Source organism: Siniperca chuatsi, linkage group LG17, assembly GCF_020085105.1.
Source record: "Siniperca chuatsi isolate FFG_IHB_CAS linkage group LG17, ASM2008510v1, whole genome shotgun sequence".
Taxonomy (NCBI): Eukaryota; Metazoa; Chordata; class Actinopteri; order Centrarchiformes; family Sinipercidae; genus Siniperca; species Siniperca chuatsi.
In genome coordinates this window covers 3,673,214-3,695,717 of record NC_058058.1, presented here as the reverse complement: position 1 = coordinate 3,695,717, position 22,504 = coordinate 3,673,214, and the positions used below count along the sequence as shown (strand labels likewise).

The following is a 22,504-nucleotide window of genomic DNA, read 5'->3' as shown; positions in this document are numbered from 1 at the left end:
AAAAGTGTTTGCCCAATAAACCTAATAACTGGTTGGGCCACCCTTAGCAGCAACAACTGCAATCAAGCGTTTGCGATAACTTGCAATGAGTCTTTTACAGCGCTGTGGAGGAGTTTTGGCCCACTCGTCTTTGCAGAATTGTTGTAATTCAGCCACATTGGAGGGTTTTCGAGCATGAACTGCCTTTTTAAGGTCATGCCACAGCATCTCAATAGGATTCAGGTCAGGACTTTGACTAGGCCACTCCAAAGTCTGTTCTTTTTCTGAAATGCGGTGTTACTTTTACGCCAGATGTAATGGGACACACACCTTCCAAAAAGTTCAACTTTTGTCTCGTCATTCCACAGAGTATTTTCCCAAATGTCTTGGGGATCATCAAGATGTTTTCTGGCAAAAATGAGACGACCCTTAATGTTCTTTTTGCTCAGCAGTGGTTTTCGTCTTGGAACTCTGCCATGCAGGCCATTTTTCTCTTTCTTTTGGTGAAGTCATGAACACTGACCTTAACTGAGGAGAGTGAAGCCTGCAGTTCTTTGGATGTTGTTGTGGGGTCTCTGAATGGCTGAAGAAGAAAAAAATGAAGACTTTGGAGTGGCCTAGTGGAGATAAGTTGAGCAAACTGTTTGCGAATGTTTATTCAACATCTGTTGCATAATAGCCGAACCTTATATGGATTCAGATGTGAATTTGATACAGCATTCTAGTGAGGCTGACAGACTTTGGAGTGGCCTAGTCGAAGTCCTGACCATGGACTGACAGTAATGATTACTTTTACATGCAGGTACTGTAGAGCATACTGACGTCCTGAAGGCAGCAATGAGAATTCACTAAGATGTCTCCATACATTGTGAATTGAAATTGAGATCATACAATACAGCGGTAGGCTATAACAAAACAATGGACAGATGATGCAGCTGTGCCACTCACATGTCTTATTTAATTGACGTCGCCTCGAGTCTCTTCCTGACCTTCTCGCATTTCAGGTGGGAGGGACTACGACGCGAGGAGAGGAGCGAGGAGAGGAATCGAGGCGGAACACACTGAGAAATGAGAACGGGTTTCTGTGTTCCAGCCTGTACTCACCGTATTGCTCCTGTGTCCTAGGATCATCTCTTTCCTGCCTGCCTGTTTGTTTTCCTGTCAGCCATGCTTCCACTCTCTCCACGCCCACGTCCAGCCACACTCCTCCATCACCCTCTCTCTCCCCTGCTGCCATCAGATACCATTCCCTGTCATCAGCTCCAAGACGAGTATCCTTCCTACAATAAACCTCTTTCTTAACCAACACTACCATGTCCTTGTCCTGCGTTTGGGTCCCTCCTGTGAACGTAACAAGAATTGACAAGATAGCTGCCTTCCTTACAGCTTCTGCAGCCGACGGTGTACATGCTAAAAAGTAAAGGGCATAAAACACACCCTTGAGGTGAGCCAGTACATGTTACTACAGTTTCAGATAAACAGCCGTTCACTTGAACCCTCTGATGACTGTCAGTCAAAAAAATCAAAAATCTATAAAACAAGCTGATGAGACAAATTAAAATCAGGAATCTTAAAATCTTTTGATTTAAAGGTGCAGCTGAGTGTTCTTGTAGAAAAGTCAGCAAACAAAAGCGCATGGACCGTAGGCTCCTCAAGATGTTTGTATATAGTACTGAGGATGAAGAGCTTGACGTCCTCAACACCTTTACCTGCCCGGTGGGCAAATTGTAGGGGATCATGTTCTCCATCAAAAGCTGTGACCACCAAGTTTTTGAAGAGCTTTTCAAAAATTTTCAGAACAAGTGATGTTAGGGCGACCGACCTGAACTCCTTAACTTGTTTTAGATTAATTTTCCTTGGAACGAGTACCACATAAGAGGATTTCCATATTTGGGAATGTGACTTGAGTCGACTGAAATCTGGAAAAGATGTTTAAAGGCTCTTTCAAGCTGTTTACGAAATGTATATCCACAAATACCATCTGGGCCTGGAGCCTTGATTTAGACGCTTCAGCAATGTGGTGACACTTTCCAGACTTCTTACAATGTTGTACTCTGAAACAAGAGAAGGTCTTAACAAAGAAATATTCTTGGAAAAGTCGGAACTTTGAATACGAGAATGGGAAAGGAAAGGAAAGGAATTAAAAGCATTAAAAGCACAGATAGATTTGTAAAGTTTTTATATCCACTATTGGATTTTTATGTGTGTGTGTTTGTGTTTGTGTGTGTGTGTGTGTGTGTGTGTGTGTGTGTGTGTGTGTGTGTCCTCAGTGAAGTGTATCAGTCTCTGCAGTAGCTTCCAGCTGCAGCTGTCACTTCAGTTTCTGTTCAGTCTGACTGAGGGAGGTTTTTGTACGATGCTTTTTCACTGTGTGAACAACCACTGACTGTTGATGTTATGGAGACTCTTACAGTAGTAAACTGCTGCATCTTCAGTCTGGACTCCACTGATGGTCAGAGTGAAGTCAGAGTTTGATCCACTGCCTGTAAAACGATCTGGAATCCCTGATGCTCGAGTGCTAGCAAAGTAAATGAGGAGTTTAGGAGTTTCTCCATCTCTCTGTTGGTACCAGGCTAAACGGTGCTTGTTGTTCCAAACATTAACATTCTGACTAGTCCTACAGCTGATGGAGACGGAGCCTCCCAGAGCAGAGCTCACTGCTCCAGGCTGAGTCACTGTGACCTGGCCTCTGGACTCTGAGGATACAGAGACAAAAATATAAAGCAGCGTCATGGTTTTGTCGGCTTCATTTCAGAGGGACGGATGTTCACAGAGGAGAGGAGCTTGATTCTCTGGACTTTACCTGTGAAGCAGCAGCAGAGGAGAGTCCAGATGAGGACGGAGATCAAAGTCATGTTTTTGATGAGGAGGATTTCTGTGGCTTCTGTTGTCATGAAGGACAGCTGTCAGTCATCCAGTGTTCAACTCTCAGGACTATAAACTCTCCCAGAGCACTGGAGCATGGTGCTGCTGATGCAAAGTGGCTCTCTATGGAAATGCTCTGACTGACTCCAACAGGGACTTGGATCACTCTGATGATGCTGTTTATTAATGGATCAATACTTAGTTCAGTAGTTTACAATATTCATTTGAATGTTTCAGTTATGAAGCCTGACTGTTCAGTAATGATTCCTGCTTACATGAAGAGAACAAATACAAATTATCAATTATGAGGTTTTGGATTGAGACAAGAAATATTTAAGATAGATAACAATAAAAGCTTCACAGTCTTTATCTTATGTGTAATATTTTGGTTACAGTTAGTTATAGTTATATAAAACTCAGAATATGAAGAATATGCCTCCAAGTAAAAGTGTGCCTGTTAAAACTTTTTATAATAATAATAAATAATAATAAAACTTTATTTATAGAGCACTTATCAAAACAAAGTACAAAGTGCTTCACAACAAGAAAAATAAAATAACACAGTGAATGACGAAATATAAAGAAATAAAACACATGAAATACAGAAAAGCAATAAAATAAACAGTAAAATAAACAGCCAGTTCAGGTAAAATCAGGATATGCTTTCAGATAAAAATGTGTTTTGAGACGAGATTTAAACGAAGACACTGACTCAGACAACCTAATTTCTTCGGGCAAGTTGTTCCAGAGCCTCGGGGCCCTGATAGCAAAAGCTCTGTCCCCTTAGTTTTCATCCTGGACTCAGGAACAGACAGGAGACCCTGCCCGAAGATCTCAAACTATGTGAAGGTTCATAAGGGATTACAAGGTCTAAAATATAATCTGGGGCCAGGCCATGAAGAGCCTTCAAAGTAATCAACAAGATCTTAAAATCAATCCTAAAACCAACAGGGAGCCAATGTAAAGAGGCTAAAACAGGTGTTATGTGGTCATACTTCTTGGTCCTTGTTAACAGCCTAGCAGCTGAGTTTTGTACAGTCTGCAGTCGTGTCAGAGCTTTTTGATTAAGACAAGTGAACAGGCCGTTACAATAATCAAGGCGTGAGGAGATAAAAGCATGCACAACAGTTTCTGCATCACTAAGATTTAAAATAGATCGTGTTTTTGCAATGTTTCTGAGGTGATAGAAACATGATTGGACAAGCTTAGTGATATGTTGCTCAAAACATAAATTGCTATCAAACAGGACACCAAGATTTCGTGCAACAGGCTTGATATGTTGTGACAGGTTACCAGTAGATGGCAGTATTTGTTTAGTGATGTGTTGGGGCCCAATAACAAGGATTTCAGTTTTATTTGAGTTGAGCTGAAGAAAATTTATCGACATCCAATTTTTTATTTCAGACAGGCAGTCCTGCAGAGAACTCAGCATACTAAGGTCAGTGGGCTTGACACGGAGGTACAACTGTGTGTCATCCGCATAACAATGAAAAGAAATACCATGTCTGCGGATTACATCACCCAAGGGAAGCATGTATAAGGAGAACAATATTGGTCCCAGAATTGAACCTTGAGGCACACCATACTTGATATGGGAAAAGGATGACTTGAAGTTATTAATGCTAACACAGAATTTCCTATTGGACAGATAAGATGTGAACCAGTCTAGTGCAGTTCCAGATATGCCCACCCAGTGCCTCAGTCTATCTAAGAGAATGCCATGATCAATTGTATCAAAGGCAGCACTTATGTCCAACAGCACAAGAATTGAACACATGCCTGCGTCTGCATTCATTAAAAGGTCATTAGTGACTTTGAGAAGGGCTGTCTCAGTGCTGTGGTGTTGACGAAAGCCAGATTGGAACTTTTCAAAGGTATTATTAGTTTTCCACAGCAGCAAGGAGCTGCTTAGATACAAGTTTTTCGAGAATCTTCAAATAAAAGGCAATTTGGATATTGGGCGGTAGTTATCCAGGAGGGTGGGATCAAGCCCAGGTTTTTTTAAGACTGGCTGGACACAAGCTGTTTTAAAGAAATCAGGGACGCAGCCAGTAGACAGCGAGCTGTTAAAAATAATTTGTAAAGGGGCGCAATACAATCCATAACTTCCAATAGAAACCTAGTTGGGATTTTGTCCAGAGGGCTGGAGGATACTCTCATAAGAGACATGATGTCTGCGAGTTCGGGCAGAGTAACAGCAGAAAAATTGCTCAAAGAAGCCCTGAGCGGGTGATCCACATCTAAAAAGGCAGGATTGGGGGTGATATCAGATCTTATTAACTCCACCTTACCAGCAAAGTGCAAAAGAGACTTTTCACAATCAGCATCACACTCAGCAGGGGCACAAGGAGAGGCAGGGTTAACTAACTGATCCACAGTCTTAAACAGGAATCTGGGGTTGTGCTGATGGGCAGAAATAAGTGCAGAGAAATGGCATGTTCTTGTATCCTTCACCATCCTATTATAAAGGCGTAATAACTCTTTCATGGCCACAAAGTGGACCTGGAGATGTGATTTCTTCCATCTGCGTTCTGCTCTTCTGTAATTCTTTTTACAGCTTCGAATACTGTCATTTAACCATGGCTGTTTTCTAGTCTTTGAGTTTTGTCTATTTTTAAGAGGAGCTATGAGATCTAAGGTTGAAGAACACTGGTAGTTAAAATAATCAACCAAATCGTTGGTGTTGGAGGAATCGGGAAACACACTGCCCGGAGGATTGAACCGTGTACAGAATTTTGAGGCACTATGCTCATTAAGGACGCGTGTGTACTTAGAGCGGGATAAGACAGAACTGGCAGCCTCTAATTCACAGTTGAAAACAATGCATAGGTGATCAGATACAAACATGTCCCTGGTTTCCACAGATGGGGTTTTCAGGCCCAAAGTAAGGACTAGGTCTAAGGTGTGGCCACGGGAATGAGTTTGGCCGGACACATGTTGTTGTAAGTTGAAAGAGTTAGTGATATTTAAAAAATCAGCAGCAAGGGCATTAGAGGAGTCATCAACGTGAATATTAAAATCACCACAAAGAACAATTCTATCATAATTTAACACAAGACTGGATAAAAACTCAGGGAGTTCCAACAAGAAGGAGCCAGCTGGTTTAGGGGGGCGATATATAATAGCAAATATGACTGGGAGGGGGCCACCAAGTTTAAACATGAGCACTTCAAAAGAGGAAAAATCATTGCAAGGTATGAGGTCACACTTAAAATGCTTCCTATAGACAGTAACAAGGCCCCCACCTCGACCACAGACCCTAGGGCAACTAAAGCAGTCATAATCAGGAGGGCACAATTCAGCCAGCTGACTGTGATCACCAGGATGTAGCCAGGATTCAGTTAAAAACATAAAGTCTAACTCAGTGGAAGAGATAAAGTCATTTAAAATAAACGTTTTGTTAGAGAGGGATCTTACATTCAGAAGAGCCATCTTAAAAAGTCTGTGCTGGTTCAGATTTGATGTTGAGACTGGAGGTCGGGTTCTGGCCCGGATCTTTATTAAGTTATTATTGTCGCTGTGTCGGCTGTGTCTGTTTCGCACTAAGGACCTGTCCGAAATTACCACAGGAATGTTAAAGGTGGCAATAGAGGCATCCGGGCTCCAGATAGCAGCACTATGATCAGTCCACAAGGGGGCGGTAGTGACAGCAGAGAGTACGTGGCTGTTTATGGTGGGCAGAGAAGAGAAAGAAGAAGAGCGAGGGGAAACAGGTGTTGTAAATAGTCAACTACGTGAGGAGGACAGCACAGCGTGCTGCAGGTTAGCCGCCAACATGCGACTACCTGACTTGTTTGGGTGAAGACCATCTCGTGCAAACAAGGAAGAACGATCCCATAATAAGTTAAAGTTGTGAATAAAACCAACGTCATGGGTGCTGCAGACAGACTGGAGCCAGGTATGAAGGCTGAGGATCCTGCTAAAACGGCCAATTCCCCGACCCAGTGTAGGAATTGGACCCGAAATGAAAGCATGCTTTCCGGTGCTGTTGAGCAGGTCAAAGAGGCGGATGAAGTCTGCTTTCGTCAGCTCCGATTGCTGACGGGCGGTGTCATTGGTGCCGACATGGACTATGATTTTCGTGATAGTCGTCGGGAGTGCAGCCAGAAGTCCGGGGAGCTTTTCGAGGATGTCGGGGATCGTTGCTCCGGGAAAGCAGTGTGTGACCGCATTAACGAAGGGGATATTCCTCACTATGGAGTCTCCAACAATCAGCGTAGTTGGGGGGATGAGAGGAGGCAGAGTCAATGATTGTGGAGCCCGCCGAGTCCTATCAGCCGTTCCTGGGATAGCTGTGGCCGGGGACTGCTGCGGCGAGGGGGCGGCATCCTCCTCAGCAGAGGTGTTCGCTGCCGTCTCAGGACGAATGAGACCCCCAGAGCTTCTCCTGATCACGGCCTCTTTCAGTAACTTGCGGCGAGAGGAGGAGGAAGACTTGGCTGCTGGAAAAAGGGAGCGTCCCTCCAGTGGAGGAAAGTCCTGCGTGTCCAGGATGTCAAACCTGTTGGCCAGCGGGAGGTCCCGATGTGAAGGTGGAGGAGTTGGGCGCTTTGCACCATGTCTGTCCTTACAGGCTACGGTCCAGTGCTCCGGTTGGCGTGGAGTCGAACTCACCGGAGCCTTCTCATCACCCCCGCCGGCGAGTGACCGTGCATCCACTGGGGCTCGGCACGGGGTAGAAATGGCCATGGCTTTGTGCTTCGCACCCATGAGGAGCCACGGGTCATCAGGCTTAGCTGAAGCGGCCTCATGCTCCGGGGCGCCAGTGATGACTGAAACCTATCTGTTGACGTGGTTCAGCAGTGATGCCTGTCTGTTGCCATGGTTACTGAGCTCAGAGAGGGAAGTGAAACGTTAAAGACTAATTTAATTCAATCTGAGGAAGACCAACAGAACCAGTAGCTTCCTCTGCTGCAACCAACAGGGTGGAGTTTAGTTTCCCTCATATAAACTTTATTAATTTCTCTCTCTCTGCAGTGGATTGAGTCGTCCCCACCCTGACGGTGTTGCCCCCCTCCAGCGAGGAGCTGCAGCAGGGGAAGGCCAACAAGGGCTTCCCCTCAGACTGGAGTCTGGCCTGGAAGGTGGACGGAAGCAGCAGCAGCAGCAGCAGCTGGGAGGAGAGCAGGAGCCCCGGGGTGCTGGAGAAGGACGGACGCTACAGCTGGAGCAGCACCCTGAGGCTCCCTGCAGACCAGTGGAGGAAGGTGGGCTCTGTGACCTGTGAGGCCACCCAGGGCTGCCAGACTCTGGTCTCAGAGACACTGAGGAGAGACCAGTGTTCCCAGTCCTGACCTGACTCACTGGGACTCTGTTACTGGTTTTACTCTGCTACTGCTCTCAGTCTGCACTCTGCAACACTGTCTCTCTCTTTCTGTCATCAGATCATTTTAACATTATTCAACTTTAAGTAGTGACGTTTCATTGTTGTAATAATGCTCATGCTGTTAATCCTGCAAGAAAATAAAAACGGAATTTCAAATTAAATCATATTTCATGAAAGATGCCTTTTCCTTCATTTTATCAGTGCAAGATTATAACTGATGTCAGTGTACGACTTTCTCATTACTGGTGATGGTTTTATTAATACACTCTGGGATTACATTAATGCAGGTATAAACAAGGTGTGAATGATGGATGAAAGGGGGAAATTTTGATGTTTAAAAGTGTAGTTTACTTAAATCTACATTACTCAATACAGTTTAAAGGATTAAAAACAAATGCGTATTGTCAGAATGAGATAATATCACTCGGTTCTTATCTCAGATTTTTACACCAAAGATTTAATGTCAGTGTTGCATATCTGTCATTTGTCATTATTTACATGATGCTTAAAATGTTGCTTTTGCACTGGTCACTGGTTTTCAGATATAAAAATATTCTTATATGTCATTATATCTTAAAGTTTATTAGCTGCAGAGAAAAGACTTTATTACCTGTTTTCTCCGTTTAGAACAGATGTAGTCTTTTTTAAACTTATATTTTGAGTGTTCTAACATGGGTTAACCCTTTCATGGAAAATCCCCCAGGTATCTCTAAACCCTGAGGAAAATGAGGATTCCTATTTGGTAAATGTTTTATTTGCATGAAGACAATATACTCAGTCCTGTCAATAAATCTACAAACGTTTGAATTAGAATCCTTTCAGGCTTTGAACTAAAAGACTCATCAGTAAAAGACTCAAAAATAACAAATTAATATACGAAACTAACAAAACATGAACGTGATCTCAAATTTTGCAAAATCTACACGTAGGTGCATTGAATTTAAATAAAATACTCAACCTCAAATATATGAAAACTTATGAAACCACTAATGTCTCACTGTATTCAATTATTTATTATTGTGTCATTGGAATGTGTATTAATTTTTGAAACCTCTCAGTGTGTTTCACTAAAATATAACTTTAAAACTTTTAACTGTGTGAGTTTAGTTCTCATTAGTTATTTATGTTTTTATTCATAATTCTTTCATTTAATTAAACATTTTGTATGATCATTTCAGCACAAGGTGCATTCAGTAGCTCTTCTGGAGCTTTGGATCGAATTACATGACCTTCCTCAGCAGATGGAGTTTTTGCATATGCTTTGTATATGTGCAGTTATAGTCATATGTAGATATAGTTACATCAAAGAGGTCACTTATGTCTTTTGTTATTAATACAATTCCTATTCATCTTTTTAGTTGACACAAGTTTTTATATTTTAAACAATATTTTCTGATATTTGAGGATGTACAGGTTTTGTTTGGGCCATCTTTGATCATGAAGGTTTCTGATCCTGATGTGTGTCTTCATATTTTCCTTTGAGTGCATATAGTTGAAATAGCTGTGATCCAGTATGAAGCTGAGGTCAAAGGTCATGACCAAGACTTTTCTCTTTAACTTTCCCAGTTTGACTCCTTTCTATTCATTGGCAAATCAGATAACATCATGGGATTATAATGGGACATAAATGGATGGTGAGAAGCTGTGATGGAGAAAGTCATTTGATTTACACCAAGATCATTTATTTCTCATTGAACTTATTTTGCTACATATTCATGGGTGGTTAAAAGCAACAATGGTTAAATGTTTAATTTGCTTGATGATATTGTCTGTGTGTGTGTGTGTGTGTGTGTGTGTGTGTGTGTGTGTGTGTCCTCAGTGAAGTGTATCAGTCTCTGCAGTAGCTTCCAGCTGCAGCAGTCACTTCAGTTTCTGTTCAGTCTGACTGAGGGAGGTTTTTGTAGCACGCTTTTTCACTGTGTGAACAACCACTGACTGTTGATGTAGTGACGACTCTGACAGTAGTAAACTGCTGCATCTTCAGTCTGGACTCCACTGATGGTCAGAGTGAAGTCAGAGTTTGATCCACTGCCTGTAAAACGACCTGGAATCCCTGATGCTCGAGTGCTAGCAAAGTAAATGAGGAGTTTAGGAGTTTCTCCATCTCTCTGTTGGAACCAGGATAAAAGGTGCTTGTTGCTCGAAACATAAACATTCTGACTGGTCCTACAGCTGATGGAGACGGAGCCTCCCAGAGCAGAGCTCACTGCTCCAGGCTGAGTCACTGTGACCTGGCCTCTGGACTCTGAGGATACAGAGACAAAAACATAAAGCAGCGTCATGGTTTTGTCGGCTTCATTTCAGAGGGACGGATGTTCACAGAGGAGAGGAGCTTGATTCTCTGGACTTTACCTGTGAAGCAGCAGCAGAGGAGAGTCCAGATGAGGACGGAGATCAAAGTCATGTTTTTGATGAGGAGGATTTCTGTGGCTTCTGTTGTCATGAAGGACAGCTGTCAGTCATCCAGTGTTCAACTCTCAGGACTATAAACTCTCCCAGAGCACTGGAGCATAGTGCTGCTGATGCAAAGTGGCTCTCTATGGAAATGCTCTGACTGACTCCAACAGGGACTTGGATTACTCTGATGATGCTGTCTATTAATGGAGCAATACTTATTGTATTATTGGTCTGACATTTGAAATTTTATCTATTTGCAACAATTCTTGAAGGCTTCACACTGTCGTTAACCAGACTAAAATCCACTCCACTAAAGAATCTTGTTGCACTAAAAATGTAACTTTTATTTTTTCATTCTTTTCAGTTCATTGTATAAAACTAATCTGCATTACACTGTATGAAGAAAATATTTTATATTAAATAAGTTAAATAAGTTTTAATATTTTGGCTCAAGACCTCTGGCAATAATTTTGTGTGTTTAATGTACATGGCTATTACTCGATCTTTCCTCCAGACTAATGATTTTAAAGTCATTCGACGTGTTTAATTGTGAAAATTTTATCAGTTTTAAAAAGTAGTTCAGTAGTTAACAACATTCATTTGAATGTTTAAGTAATGAAGCCTGACTGTTCAGTGATGATTCCTGCTTACATGAAGAGAACACACACATATCATCATTTATTGGGTTTTGGATAGAGAAAAGAAATATTTGAGATAGTTAAAACAATAAAAGCCTCACAGTCTTTATCTTATGTGTAATATTTTGCGATATATAACTCAGAATATGAAGAAAATGCCTCAGTAAAAATCTGCCAGTGGAAACTTTTTATCTTTAGTACTGAAACCTGTCTGTTGCCGTGGTTCAGCAGTGATGCCTGTCTGTTGCCATAGTTACTGAGCTCAAAGGGAAGTGAAACGTTTAAGATCAGTTTCATTCAATCTGAGGAAGACCAACAGGGTGGAGTTTATTTTCCCTAGTATAATCTTTATTAATCCCTCTCTCCGTTGTGGGTTGAGTCACCCCCACCCTGACGGTGCTGCCCCCCTCCAGCGAGGAGCTGCAGCAGGGGAAGGCCACGCTCATGTGCCTGGCCAACAAGGGTTTCCCCTCAGACTGGAGTCTGGCCTGGAAGGTGGACGGCAGCAGCAGCAGCAGCTGGGAGGAGAGCAGGAGCCCCGGGGTGCTGGAGAAGGACGGCCACTACAGCTGGAGCAGCACCCTGAGGCTCCTTGCAGACCAGTGGAGGAAGGTGGGCTCCACCCAGGGCTACCAGACTCTGCTCTCAGAGACACTGAGGAGACACCAGTGTCCCCAGTCCTGACCTGACTCACTGGGACTCTGCTACTGGTTTTACTCTGCTACTGCTCTCAGCCGTCACTCAGTAACCGTTTCTCTCTCTTTCTCTCTTTCTCTCTGTCAGCAAAATCATTTCATTTTTAAATTTTGAACAAAAAAAACTATGAAAAATTGAGAAGGCGGACAGCAGACAGGATGGACTTACAGTAATAGATTTAAGCCGTGTCTGCCTTCTCTCGTCATGGACAACGTGAGATCACTGGCGAATAAAATGGACAAGCTAACGGTGTTAGCCCGGAGTCAGACCGAGTTCCGTGAGTGTAGTTTGATATGCTTCTCAGAGACATGGCTACACCAGAATATCCCGGATCATAACGTTTCCATCGACGGCTTTCAGACTGTTCGGGCCGACAGGGATCACACCGGGAGCAGTAAGCTGAAAGGCGGCGGGCTTGCTGTTCTGGTCAACAACAGATGGTGTAACCCTGGTCACGGTACTATCAAGCAGAATATCTGTATCCCAGACATTGAACTGTTAGTTGTGGGACTCCGGCCATATTATCTGCCACGTGAATTCTCACATGCCATTGCTGTGGTTGTTTACATCCCCCCCTCTGCTACCCCAGCATCAGCGTGCAAAGCCATTCACACCGCCATAGCACAACTACAGACACAGCACCAGAGTGCACTCAAATTAATCTCGGTTGACTTCAACCATGTCAGTGTTTCAACAACACTGACTAATTTCACCCAGTATGTGAGTTGTCCTACTAGAGAGGAGAGGACACTGGACTTCTTCCCCACTCTTCCCCTCTTCCCCCCTCCCCCCTCTGGGTAGGTCAGACCACAACCTGGTTTACCTTAAACCCTGCTATGTGCCTCTGGTTAAAAGGCAGCCCACCACCACAAGGACAGTGAGGAGATGGTCAGGGGAGGCCTACGAGACACTGCAGGAATGTTTTGAGGTGACAAACTTGGATGTACTCTGTGAGCCTCATGGAGAGGACATTGACGGGCACACTGAGTGCATTACCGGCTACATTAACTTCTGTGTGGACTGCAATGTCCCAACCAAGATGGTCCATTGTTATCTAAATAACATACCGTGGGTAACAAAGGACATCAAAGATATCCTGAATGCCAAGAGGAGGGCCTTTACCGATGGTAATAGGGAGGAGGTGAGGGCAATCCAGGCTGAACTGAAGGTGAAGATCAGGGAGGCCAAGGAAAAGTACAGGAGGAAGCTGCAGTGGAAACTCCAGCAGAACAACATGAGAGAGGTCTGGAACAGCATGAAGACCATCACAGGCTTCAGACCGACTGGCAGCAGAGGGGTTGAAGGCAGCTTGCACAGGGCCAATGAACATAATCTGTTCTTTAACAGATTCGACACACGGGTTCCTGCTCATCCCTCCTCTAACTCAGCTGCTGTCGGCCCCCAGACTCCTCTGAGTCCACTGCTCCCCCTCCTCCATCTTCCTGGGAGATTCCTATTTCCCCCCTCAACTGGCTCTCAGGCTAACAGCCCTCTCATGACTGATGACTCCCCCTCTCCCCCGTCTCTAACCTCTGCTGTGTGCATGACTGCTGACCAGGTGAGAGGTCAGCTGATAACACTCCACTCAAACAAGGCTGCAGGCCCCGATGGCGGGGGTGGCCCCGGGGTGGCCCCGGGGTGCTAAAAGCCAGTGCCCCCCAGCTATGTGGAGTCCTTCAACATGTCTTCAACCTGAGCCTGAGTCTTCAAAGCATCCCTATTCTGTGGAAGACATCTTGCCTTGTTCCTGTGCCGAAGACGCCGCGTCTCAGTGGCTCCAAGTACTACAGACCGGTGGCACTGACCTCCCACATAATGAAGACCCGGGAGAGACTGGTGCTGGAACAGCTGCGGCCCATGGTCAGACCCCTCCTGGTCCCCTTCAGTTTGCCTACCAGCCCCGGCTGGGAGTTGAGGAGGCCATCATCTTCTTGCTGAACCGCATCTACACCCACCTGGACAAGCCGGAAAGCACGATGAGGATCATGTTTTTTAATTCTCTAGTGCTTTCAACACCATCTGGCCAGCCCAGCGCGGTGAGAAGCAGGCAGCGATGCAGGTGGATGTCCCCCCCGTTTCCTGGATTGTTGACTACCTGACTGGCAGACCACAGCCCATGCGTCCACAGCACTTTGTGTCGGACAACGTGGTCAGCCATACTGGAGCCCCTCAAAGGACTGTCCTCTCTCCCTTCCTCTTCACCATCTACACCACAGACTTCAACTTCAGTACAGGGCTGCAGTGGGTAACTTTGACTTCTCCAGTGCTTTCAACACCATCTGGCCAGCCCTGCTTGGTGAGAAGCTGGCAGTGATGTAGGTGGATGCCCCCCTTGTGTCCTGGATTGTTGACTACCTGACTGGCAGACCACAGCATGTGCGTCTGCAGCACTGTGTGTCGAACAGCGTGGTCAGCAACACTGGGGACCGTCCTCTCTCCCTTCCTCTTCACCATTTACACCACAGACTTCAGCTACCATACGTAGTCCTGCCATCTTCAGAAGTTTTCTGATGACTCTGCTGTGGTGGGATGTATCAGTGGTGGTGATGAGACTGAGTACAGGGCTGTTGTGGGTAACTTTGTCTTACGGTGTGAGCAGAACCATCTGCAGCTCAATGCAATAAAGTCAAAGGAGCTGGTTTTAGACTTTCGGTGTGCCAAGGCACCAGTGACCCCTGTCTCCATTCAGGGGGTCAGTATGGACATTGTTGAGGACTACAAGTACCTTGGAGTACATATGGACCATAAACTGGACTGGGCTAAGAACACTCAAGCCCTCTATAGGAAGGGCCGCCTCTATTTTCTGAGGAGGCTGAGGTCCTTCAACATCTGCCGGACAATGCTGAAGATGTTTTATGAGTCTGTGGTGGCCAGTGCTATCCTGTATGCTGTTGCATGCTGGGGCAGCAGGTTGAGGGTAGCGGACGCGAACAGGCTCAACAAACTGATCCGTAAGGCCAGTGACATTGTGGGGTTGGAGCTGGACTCTCTGTCGGTGGTGTCAGAGAGGAAGATGCTGGCCAAACTACATGCCATATTGGACAATGTTTCCCACCCACTCCATGACGTGCTGGCTAAACAAAGGAGTACCTTCAGCGGAAGACTCATTCCCCCAAAAAGCACCACAGAGCGCCACAGGAAGTCATTCCTGCCTGTGGCCATCAAACTCTTTAACTCCTCCCACTAAGTGTCGGGGAAACTGGCACTGATATTACACATTGGACATTGGATCATTAACATTACTGCAATTCCTAAAATATTGTGCATTATTCTCTTACTCCTGTGCAATATACTCTGTTCTCAGTTTAATAATTCCATGTTTGTTGATATTTATTAAACTATATTACTGCTGATGCATTATCCATTGCCTAATAAGCTGGTTAAATCTGCTACACTCAGCTTGACAGTACACATGATTGCACTACTATTGCTTATATTATTACATTGTACTGTACACTTCCTTAGCTTTATACTACATACCCACTTGTACTTATTTTGATTAGGTGTATTATAGTGTATCATATTTCGATTTGCTTGCAGACTTATTTATTATTATGTCTATTTTTATTGTATTAGTACTTCTTCTCCTGTGTGACGTGATAGTGAGCAGCTGTAACAAAGCGTTTTCCCACGGGGAGCAGTACATACTATTGATCCCCAAGGGAAAACGGGGATATTTCTGATTCTGATTCTGATATAGTTACATCAAAAAGAGTCACTTGTGTCTTTTGTTATTACTACAATTCGTATAAATTTTTTTTTTAGATGACACAAGTTTTTTATATTTTAAACAATATTTTCTGATATTTGAGGATGTACAGGTTTTGTTTGGACAATCTTGATCTGGATCTGATCATGAAGGTTTCTGATGCTGATCTGTGTCTTCATATTTTTATATTTTGAGTGCATATAGTTTAAATAGCTTTGATCCAGTATGAAGCTGAGGTCAAAGGTCATGACCAAGACTTTTCTCATTACCTGTCCCAGTTTTGCTACTGTGGTCTGCCAATTTCCTGGCTGTGTTTTCAAGTTCCCGAACCAGATCCACGGTTTTCTGCCCAAAATTCTTCAAAATAAGACGGTGTAGTCCCTCATTCGTCCAGGAGTGTTCTATCCTAGAAAAGGTTTCTGTCGTAGTCATCTGGACACTGTTTTCAGAATGAAGACGTTTCAGCTCCCATCCGGAAGTCATTCTCAATTGTGAAAAAATGGGACGGGAACTAGAAATTTAAGCTACTCTGTGTTACATTAACCCTGCCCTCAGCCCACATTAGCAGACCACAGGAACCATCTCTGTTGTAATCTAAGATGCAGGCAGAGCAAGATTATACCCAAGAGCCTACAGATTAAACCACCAGTAAAAGGAATCTACCTGAGTATCTGTTAATAGCTAGTTTCACCTGAAACTGACCTAATTGTTTCCAAGATGGCCCAGTAATCTGTAATCAGGCCTATTGTTTTCTGGCTGCACCTACCTCATCACTGTTAAGTACCTGATTAGCATGTGATTGGAGTGACCAAGGTGTTAATACACTGTGATAGACTTTGGGCAGATTGAATCTCAGACCACCATTTCTGTTCAAAGAGGGGTTCTCTTTTTTCACAAAAATGGCTTCCTTGACACCCCGTTCAAACCAACTCTTCTCTCTACTTAGAATCTTCACCTCGCTGTCTTCAAATGTGTGGTTTGTAGCTTTTAGATGCAAATGCATGGCGCTCTGTAATCCTGAGTTAGCGTGTCGTCTGTGCTGATAAAGTCTTTTGTGAAGTGGCTGTTTGGTCTCACCTATGTACCGTTCTTTGCGGTTTTCCTCACTGCACTGAATTTAGTAGACGACATTGCTCTGTTTTTGTGTTGCCTGGTTTAAAGAAAACAGGAACATCATGCTGTCTAAAGATCCTTTGTAGTTTTTCAGACAGTCCAGATACATAAGGACTGGAGACACCGTTCCTTCTTGGTTCTGTTACACTTTTTTCCTGTTTTTTGGCTCTTTTAACTTTATTGATAGTCCAAGTAGGATAATCACAGGCTGAGAGTGCATTCTGGACATGCCTTTCCTCTTTCTTCTTACCCTCTGAGCCTCTGAGCCGGAGGGCACTTCTTGGGCTCTATGTTGTAATGTCCGGATTACACCCAGCTTGTGCTGTAATGGATGGTGTGAGTCAAAGAGCAAGTATTGATCCGTATGTGTTGGTCTCCTATACACTTCTATCTGGAGTTTTCCGTCCTCTCCTCTGAGTGTAGAACAATCAAGAAAGGCCAAGCGGTTCTCTTTGGCGTCCTCTCGCGTTAACTTGATGTTGGGGTCCACAGTATTGATATGCTCTGAGAACGCTTCCAAGTCTTGTTTCTTGATTTTCACAAAGGTGTCATCCACGTAGTGGTGCCAATGACTTGGTGGTGTGCCCGGGAACGAGGATAATGCCTTCTTCTCAAACTGTTCCATGTACAGGTTGGCCACGATGGGAGAGACCGGAGAGCCCGTAGCACAGCCGTGAATCTGTCTGTAGAAGTGTCCCTGGAATTGGAAGTAGGTTGTGTTGAGACAGATGTCTAATAGTTTGCATATGTGTTCAGGTGTAAGCTTGGTCCTTTGCTGCAAGGTGGAGTCCTCCTGCAGTCTTCTCCTCACCGCTGTCACTGCTTCTGAGGTCGGGATGCAGGTGAACAAGGACACAACATTATAAGAAACCATTACGTCATCTGGGTCCAACTGGAGATGTTTCACTTTGTCCACAAGTTTCTGTGTGTTTTCCACATGATGTACTGTGTTCCCCACCAGCGGAGCCAAGATTGTAGTCAAATGTTTGGCTACGTTGTATGTGATGGAATCTGTGCTGCACACGATGGGTCTGAGTGGAACATTCACTTTGTGAATTTTGGGAAGGCCATAGATACAAGGAATGGCTTCCCCAGGGTATAGTCTGTAGTACAGAGGCCTGTCTATTACCTCCTCCTTCTCAAGCTTCTGTAGACAGTCTATAACCTTCTTCTTGTAGCCATTGGTTGGAAAGTTTTTGATATGCGGTTGTGTCTTCAATAAGGTTGTTGACCTTGTTTTCATAATCGGCTGTGTTCAGAATCACAGTGCAGCGACCCTTGTCTGCTGGTAGAATGTTTATGCTGTGATCCTTCTGCAGTGCTGAGAGTGCCCTCCTCTCTTCGGATGTAATGTTGGAAGGAGGCGGTTTGGCACTCTTTAGTGTTACTGTGACACGTAGCCTCAGGTCTGCAGCCTCTGCTTCTGTCATCGTGTTCTTCCTAATGGCTGTTTCTGTGGCTGTGATGTAGTCCACTGTAGGGATGTGGTTGGATGTAACTGAAAAGTTGAGCCCTTTGGAGAGCACATCTTTTTCCGCCTGTGTTAGGATGCGGTCTGATAAGTTTTTGTTCCAATTGTTTCTGTTAACACACGTCTCCCTTTGTTCAGTCCCTGATCTCCTGTTGTGCTGGTCCTTCCCTAGATTCTTCTTATTCAAAAGGATGTTAAATTTCTTAATTTGCCGCTCCTTGCTCTTCCTATGTTGTGCACCCTGTGCTACCTGTGTAAAATCCATCAATCTCTTGAGGATTTCTTCTGGGACAATGCTTGTTAACTTCTTCTGCAAAAATTCTGTTCTGTTCTTCAAATTGTCTATTCTTGAGTTGTTTTCCCTGATCCTTTCACTAAGCATCTGGGTCAGGTTTCTTCTCCAAATCTTCTCTGCTCTGTGTCCTTTTACTGGTGGTTTAATCTGTAGGCTCTTGGGAATAATCTTGCTCTGCCTGCATCTTAGATTACAACAGAGATGGTTCCTGTGGTCTGCTAATGTGGGCTGAGGGCAGGGTTAATGTAACACAGAGTAGCTTAAATTTCTAGTTCCCGTCCCATTTTTTCACAATTGAGAATGACTTCCTGATGGGAGCTGAAACATCTTGATTCTGAAAACAGTGTCCAGGTGACTACGACTGAAACCTTTTCTAGGATAGAACACTCCTGGACGAATGAGGGACTACACCATCTTATTTTGAAGAATTTTGGGCAGAAAACCGTGGATCTGGTTCGGGAACTCGAAAACACAGCCAGGAAATTAGCAGACCACAGGAACCATCTCCGTTTTAATCTAAGATGCAGGCAGAGCAAGATTATTCCCATCATTATCACATCTGATAGCTCTGTCAGTACAACCTGATTTATACCTATGTCACTGTATTTACACCTCCATCTTTTTGCAATCAGAATCAGAATCGGAAATACTTTATTGATCCCTGTAGGGAAACTCTTTGTTACAGTAGCTTGCCTTTATGTCAGTGCACACAGGAGAAAGTACTAGCAAACAATATGATACACTATAAAACACTATCAAAACAGGTCTGAAAATAAATTAAGTATCAGGTTGGTATAGGTATAAGATAAACTAAGTGTCAAGTACCAAGTGGGTTTACCGGTTGATGATGATAGTACAGTATAATAATACAATGTAACAAAATAAGTAATAAGTAATAAGCAGAGGTGCATGTACTGTCGAGAGTAATAGAGGTGTATAATACCAATAACAATAAATAAGAAAAACTAACATGGGGAAACTAATATTGCACAGGAGTAGTACACAGAATATTGCACAGTTATTCAATTATGGCAGAGATGTAATGATCAATGTGCAGTTTAGTGACCTAGGGTCATACAGACTAACCCTTTGAGGGAGGAGTTAGAGTTTGATGGCCACAGGCAGGAATGACTTCCTGTGGCGCTCTGTGGTGCTTTTTGGTGGGATGAGTCTTCAGCTGAAGGTGCTCCTTTGCTTGACCAGTACGTCATGGAGCGGGTGGGAGACACTGTCCAAGATGGCATGTAGTTTGGCCAGCATCCTCCTCTCTGACACCACCGCCAGAGAGTCCAGCTCCACCCCCACAATGTCACTGGCCTTACGGATCAGTTTATTGAGTCTGTTTGCGTCCGCTACCCTTAACCTGCTGCCCCAGCATGCAACAGCATACAGGATAGCACTGGCCACCAGAGACTCATAAAACATCTTCAGCATTGTCCGGCAGATGTTGAAGGACCTCAGCCTCCTCAGAAAATAGAGGCGGCTCTGGACCTTCCTGTAAACAGCTTGAGTGTTCTTGGTCCAGTCCAGTTTGTTATCGAAGTGTACTCCCAGGTACTTGTAGTCCTCCGCAATGTCCACACTGACCCCCTGGATGGGTCGCTGGTGTCTTGGCCTTCCGTAGATCCACAATCAGCTCCTTTGACTTTGTGGCATTGAGCTGCAGATGGTTCTGCTCACACCATGAGACAAAGTTACCCACCACAGCCCTGTACTCCATCTCATCACCACCGCTGATACATCCCACCACAGCAGAGTCATCAGAAAACTTCTGAAGGTGGCAGGACTCTGTGTGGTAGCTGAAGTCCGTGGTGTAGATGGTGAAGAGGAAGGGAGAGAGGACAGTCCCCTGAGGGGCCCCAGTGTTGCTGACCACGCTGTCCGACACACAGTGCTGCAGGCGCACGTGTTGTGGTCTGCCAGTCAGGTAGTCCACAATCCAGGACACAAGGGGGGCATCCACCTGCATCGCAGCCAGCTTCTCACCCAGCAGGGTAGGCCGGATGGTGTTGAAAGCACTGGAGAAGTCAAAAAACATGATCCTCACCGTGCTTGCCGGCCTGTCCAGGTGGGTGTGGATGCGGTTAAGCAGGAAGATGATGGCGTCCTCAACTCCCAGCCGGGGCTGGTAGGCAAACTGAAGGGGTCAGGAGGGGTCTGACCATGGGCAGCAGCTGATCCAGCACCAGTCTCTCCAGGGTCTTCATTATGTGGGAGGTCAGTGCCACCGGTCTGTAGTCCTTGGAGCCACTGGGACGCGGCGTCTTCGGCACAGGAACGAGGCAAGATGTCTTCCACAGAATGGGGACCCTTTGAAGACTCAGGCTCAGGTTGAAGACATGCTGAAGGACTCCACATAGCTGGGGGGCACAGGTTTTTAGCACCCCGGGGCTAACACCATTGGGGCCTGCAGCCTTGTTTGAGTGGAGCTTCATCAGCTGTCCTCTCACCTGGTCAGCAGTCAGGTACACTCAGAGGAGCTTGAGGGCCGACAGCAGCTGAGTTAGAGGGGGGATGAGCAGGAGCCAGTGTGTCGAATCTGTTAAAGAACAGATTAAGTTCGTTGGCCCTGTGCAAGCTGCCTTCAACCCCTCTGCTGCCAGTCGGTCTGAAGCCAGTGATGGTCTTCATGCCACTCCAGACCTCCCTCATGTTGTTCTGCTGGAGTTTCCATTCCAGCTTCCTCCTTTACTTCTCCTTGGCTTCCCTGATCTTCACCTTCAGGTCAGCTTGGATTGCCCTCACCTCCTCCCTATTGCCATCAGTAAAGGCCCTCCTCTTGGCATTCAGAATGTCCTTGATGTCCTTTGTTACCCACGGTTTGTTATTTGGATAACAATGGACCATCTTGGTTGGGACATTGCAGTCCACACAGAAGTTAATGTAGCCAGTGATGCACTCAGTGAACCCGTCAATGTCCTCTCCATGAGGCTCACAGAGTGCATCCCAGTTTGTCACCTCAAAACATTCCTGCAGTGTCTCGTAGGCCTCCCCTGACCATCTCCTCACTGTCCTTGTGGTCACAGGCTGCCTTTTAACCAGAGGCACATAGCAGGGTTTGAGGTGAACCAGGTTGTGATCTGACCTACCCAGAGGGGGCAAGAGCTGTATGCGTCCTTAACGTTAGCATACAGCAGGTCCAGTGTCCTCTCCTCTCCAATACCTCTGTAGGAACACAGAGGGTCGTGCTGTAACTTATGTATAACTTTTATAAACGTTTAACTCCATGTAGCAGTGTTACACAGACATACACACATGCCACAGGAGCTGTGGTTGCTCTGCATATTGTACTTCTAGTTTGCTGGTACATTCTGCAATTCCTGTATTTACAGCTTTTCAGTCTTAGTGTTCATCTTCATCTGCTCTCTCAGGCTCTCACCTTGATACTGATGTGTAAATGAAGCTTTACAGAATTTGATGTTCTTCATAACACATTTATTTCGCTTTAAGAGGTTGATATTCATTGTTTGCCCTTCTGTTTGTTTTTAATGCTTCCTGCAACACTTGATATGCTGTAAGTGATTGAATGTCCATCTGCTGAGGAAGATCATGTGATATGATTGAAAGCCCCACAACAGTTAGTGGATGGACGTTGTGCAGAGGTTTAGCTGTTTCCAAGATTAAGAATTAACTTTCAGTCTCAATGCATTTGTTGTTTTATTGTGTGTGCTTTAAATATATGCAGTTATAGTTATATATACTGTAGCTATTGTTATATTAATAGGTCACTTGTGTCTTTTCTTGTCATTCTAATTGATATTTATGTTTCCTTTCGATGACATAACTTTATATATTTAAAATGTTTTCTAAAATGTGTTTGGACAAGCTTTGGTCATGAAGGTTTCTGATGCTGATCTGGGTCTTCATATTTTCTTTTGGAAATATTTGAAATAGCTATAATCCAGTATGAAGCTAAGGTCAAAGGTCATGACCAATCCTTTTCTCCTTAGCTGTCACAGGTTGGATTCGTGTTGATTAACTTGCAAATCAGATAGGATTGTAATGGGCTATTGAT

General features: G+C 44.6%; 1 protein-coding gene and 1 gene segment (V, D, J or C); one reads left to right on the top strand and one right to left on the bottom strand.

Annotated features, from left to right (window-relative positions):
• Positions 1-979: 979 nt before the first annotated feature.
• Positions 980-10,626, bottom strand: LOC122864740. Its single transcript, XM_044172352.1, has 5 exons — positions 10,523-10,626; positions 10,097-10,415; positions 5,126-5,130; positions 1,653-1,733; positions 980-1,320 (listed from the first exon to the last, which is right to left on the bottom strand). Exons 1-5 carry the CDS (start codon positions 10,611-10,613, stop codon positions 980-982), a joined length of 837 nt encoding a protein of 278 aa, XP_044028287.1. The 5' UTR covers positions 10,614-10,626.
• Positions 10,627-11,182: 556 nt separating this feature from the next.
• On the top strand, positions 11,183-12,051 carry LOC122864739. The segment is given in 2 exon segments: positions 11,183-11,195; positions 11,585-12,051. Coding segments are annotated over 2 exon segments (318 nt in total).
• Positions 12,052-22,504: the final 10,453 nt, after the last annotated feature.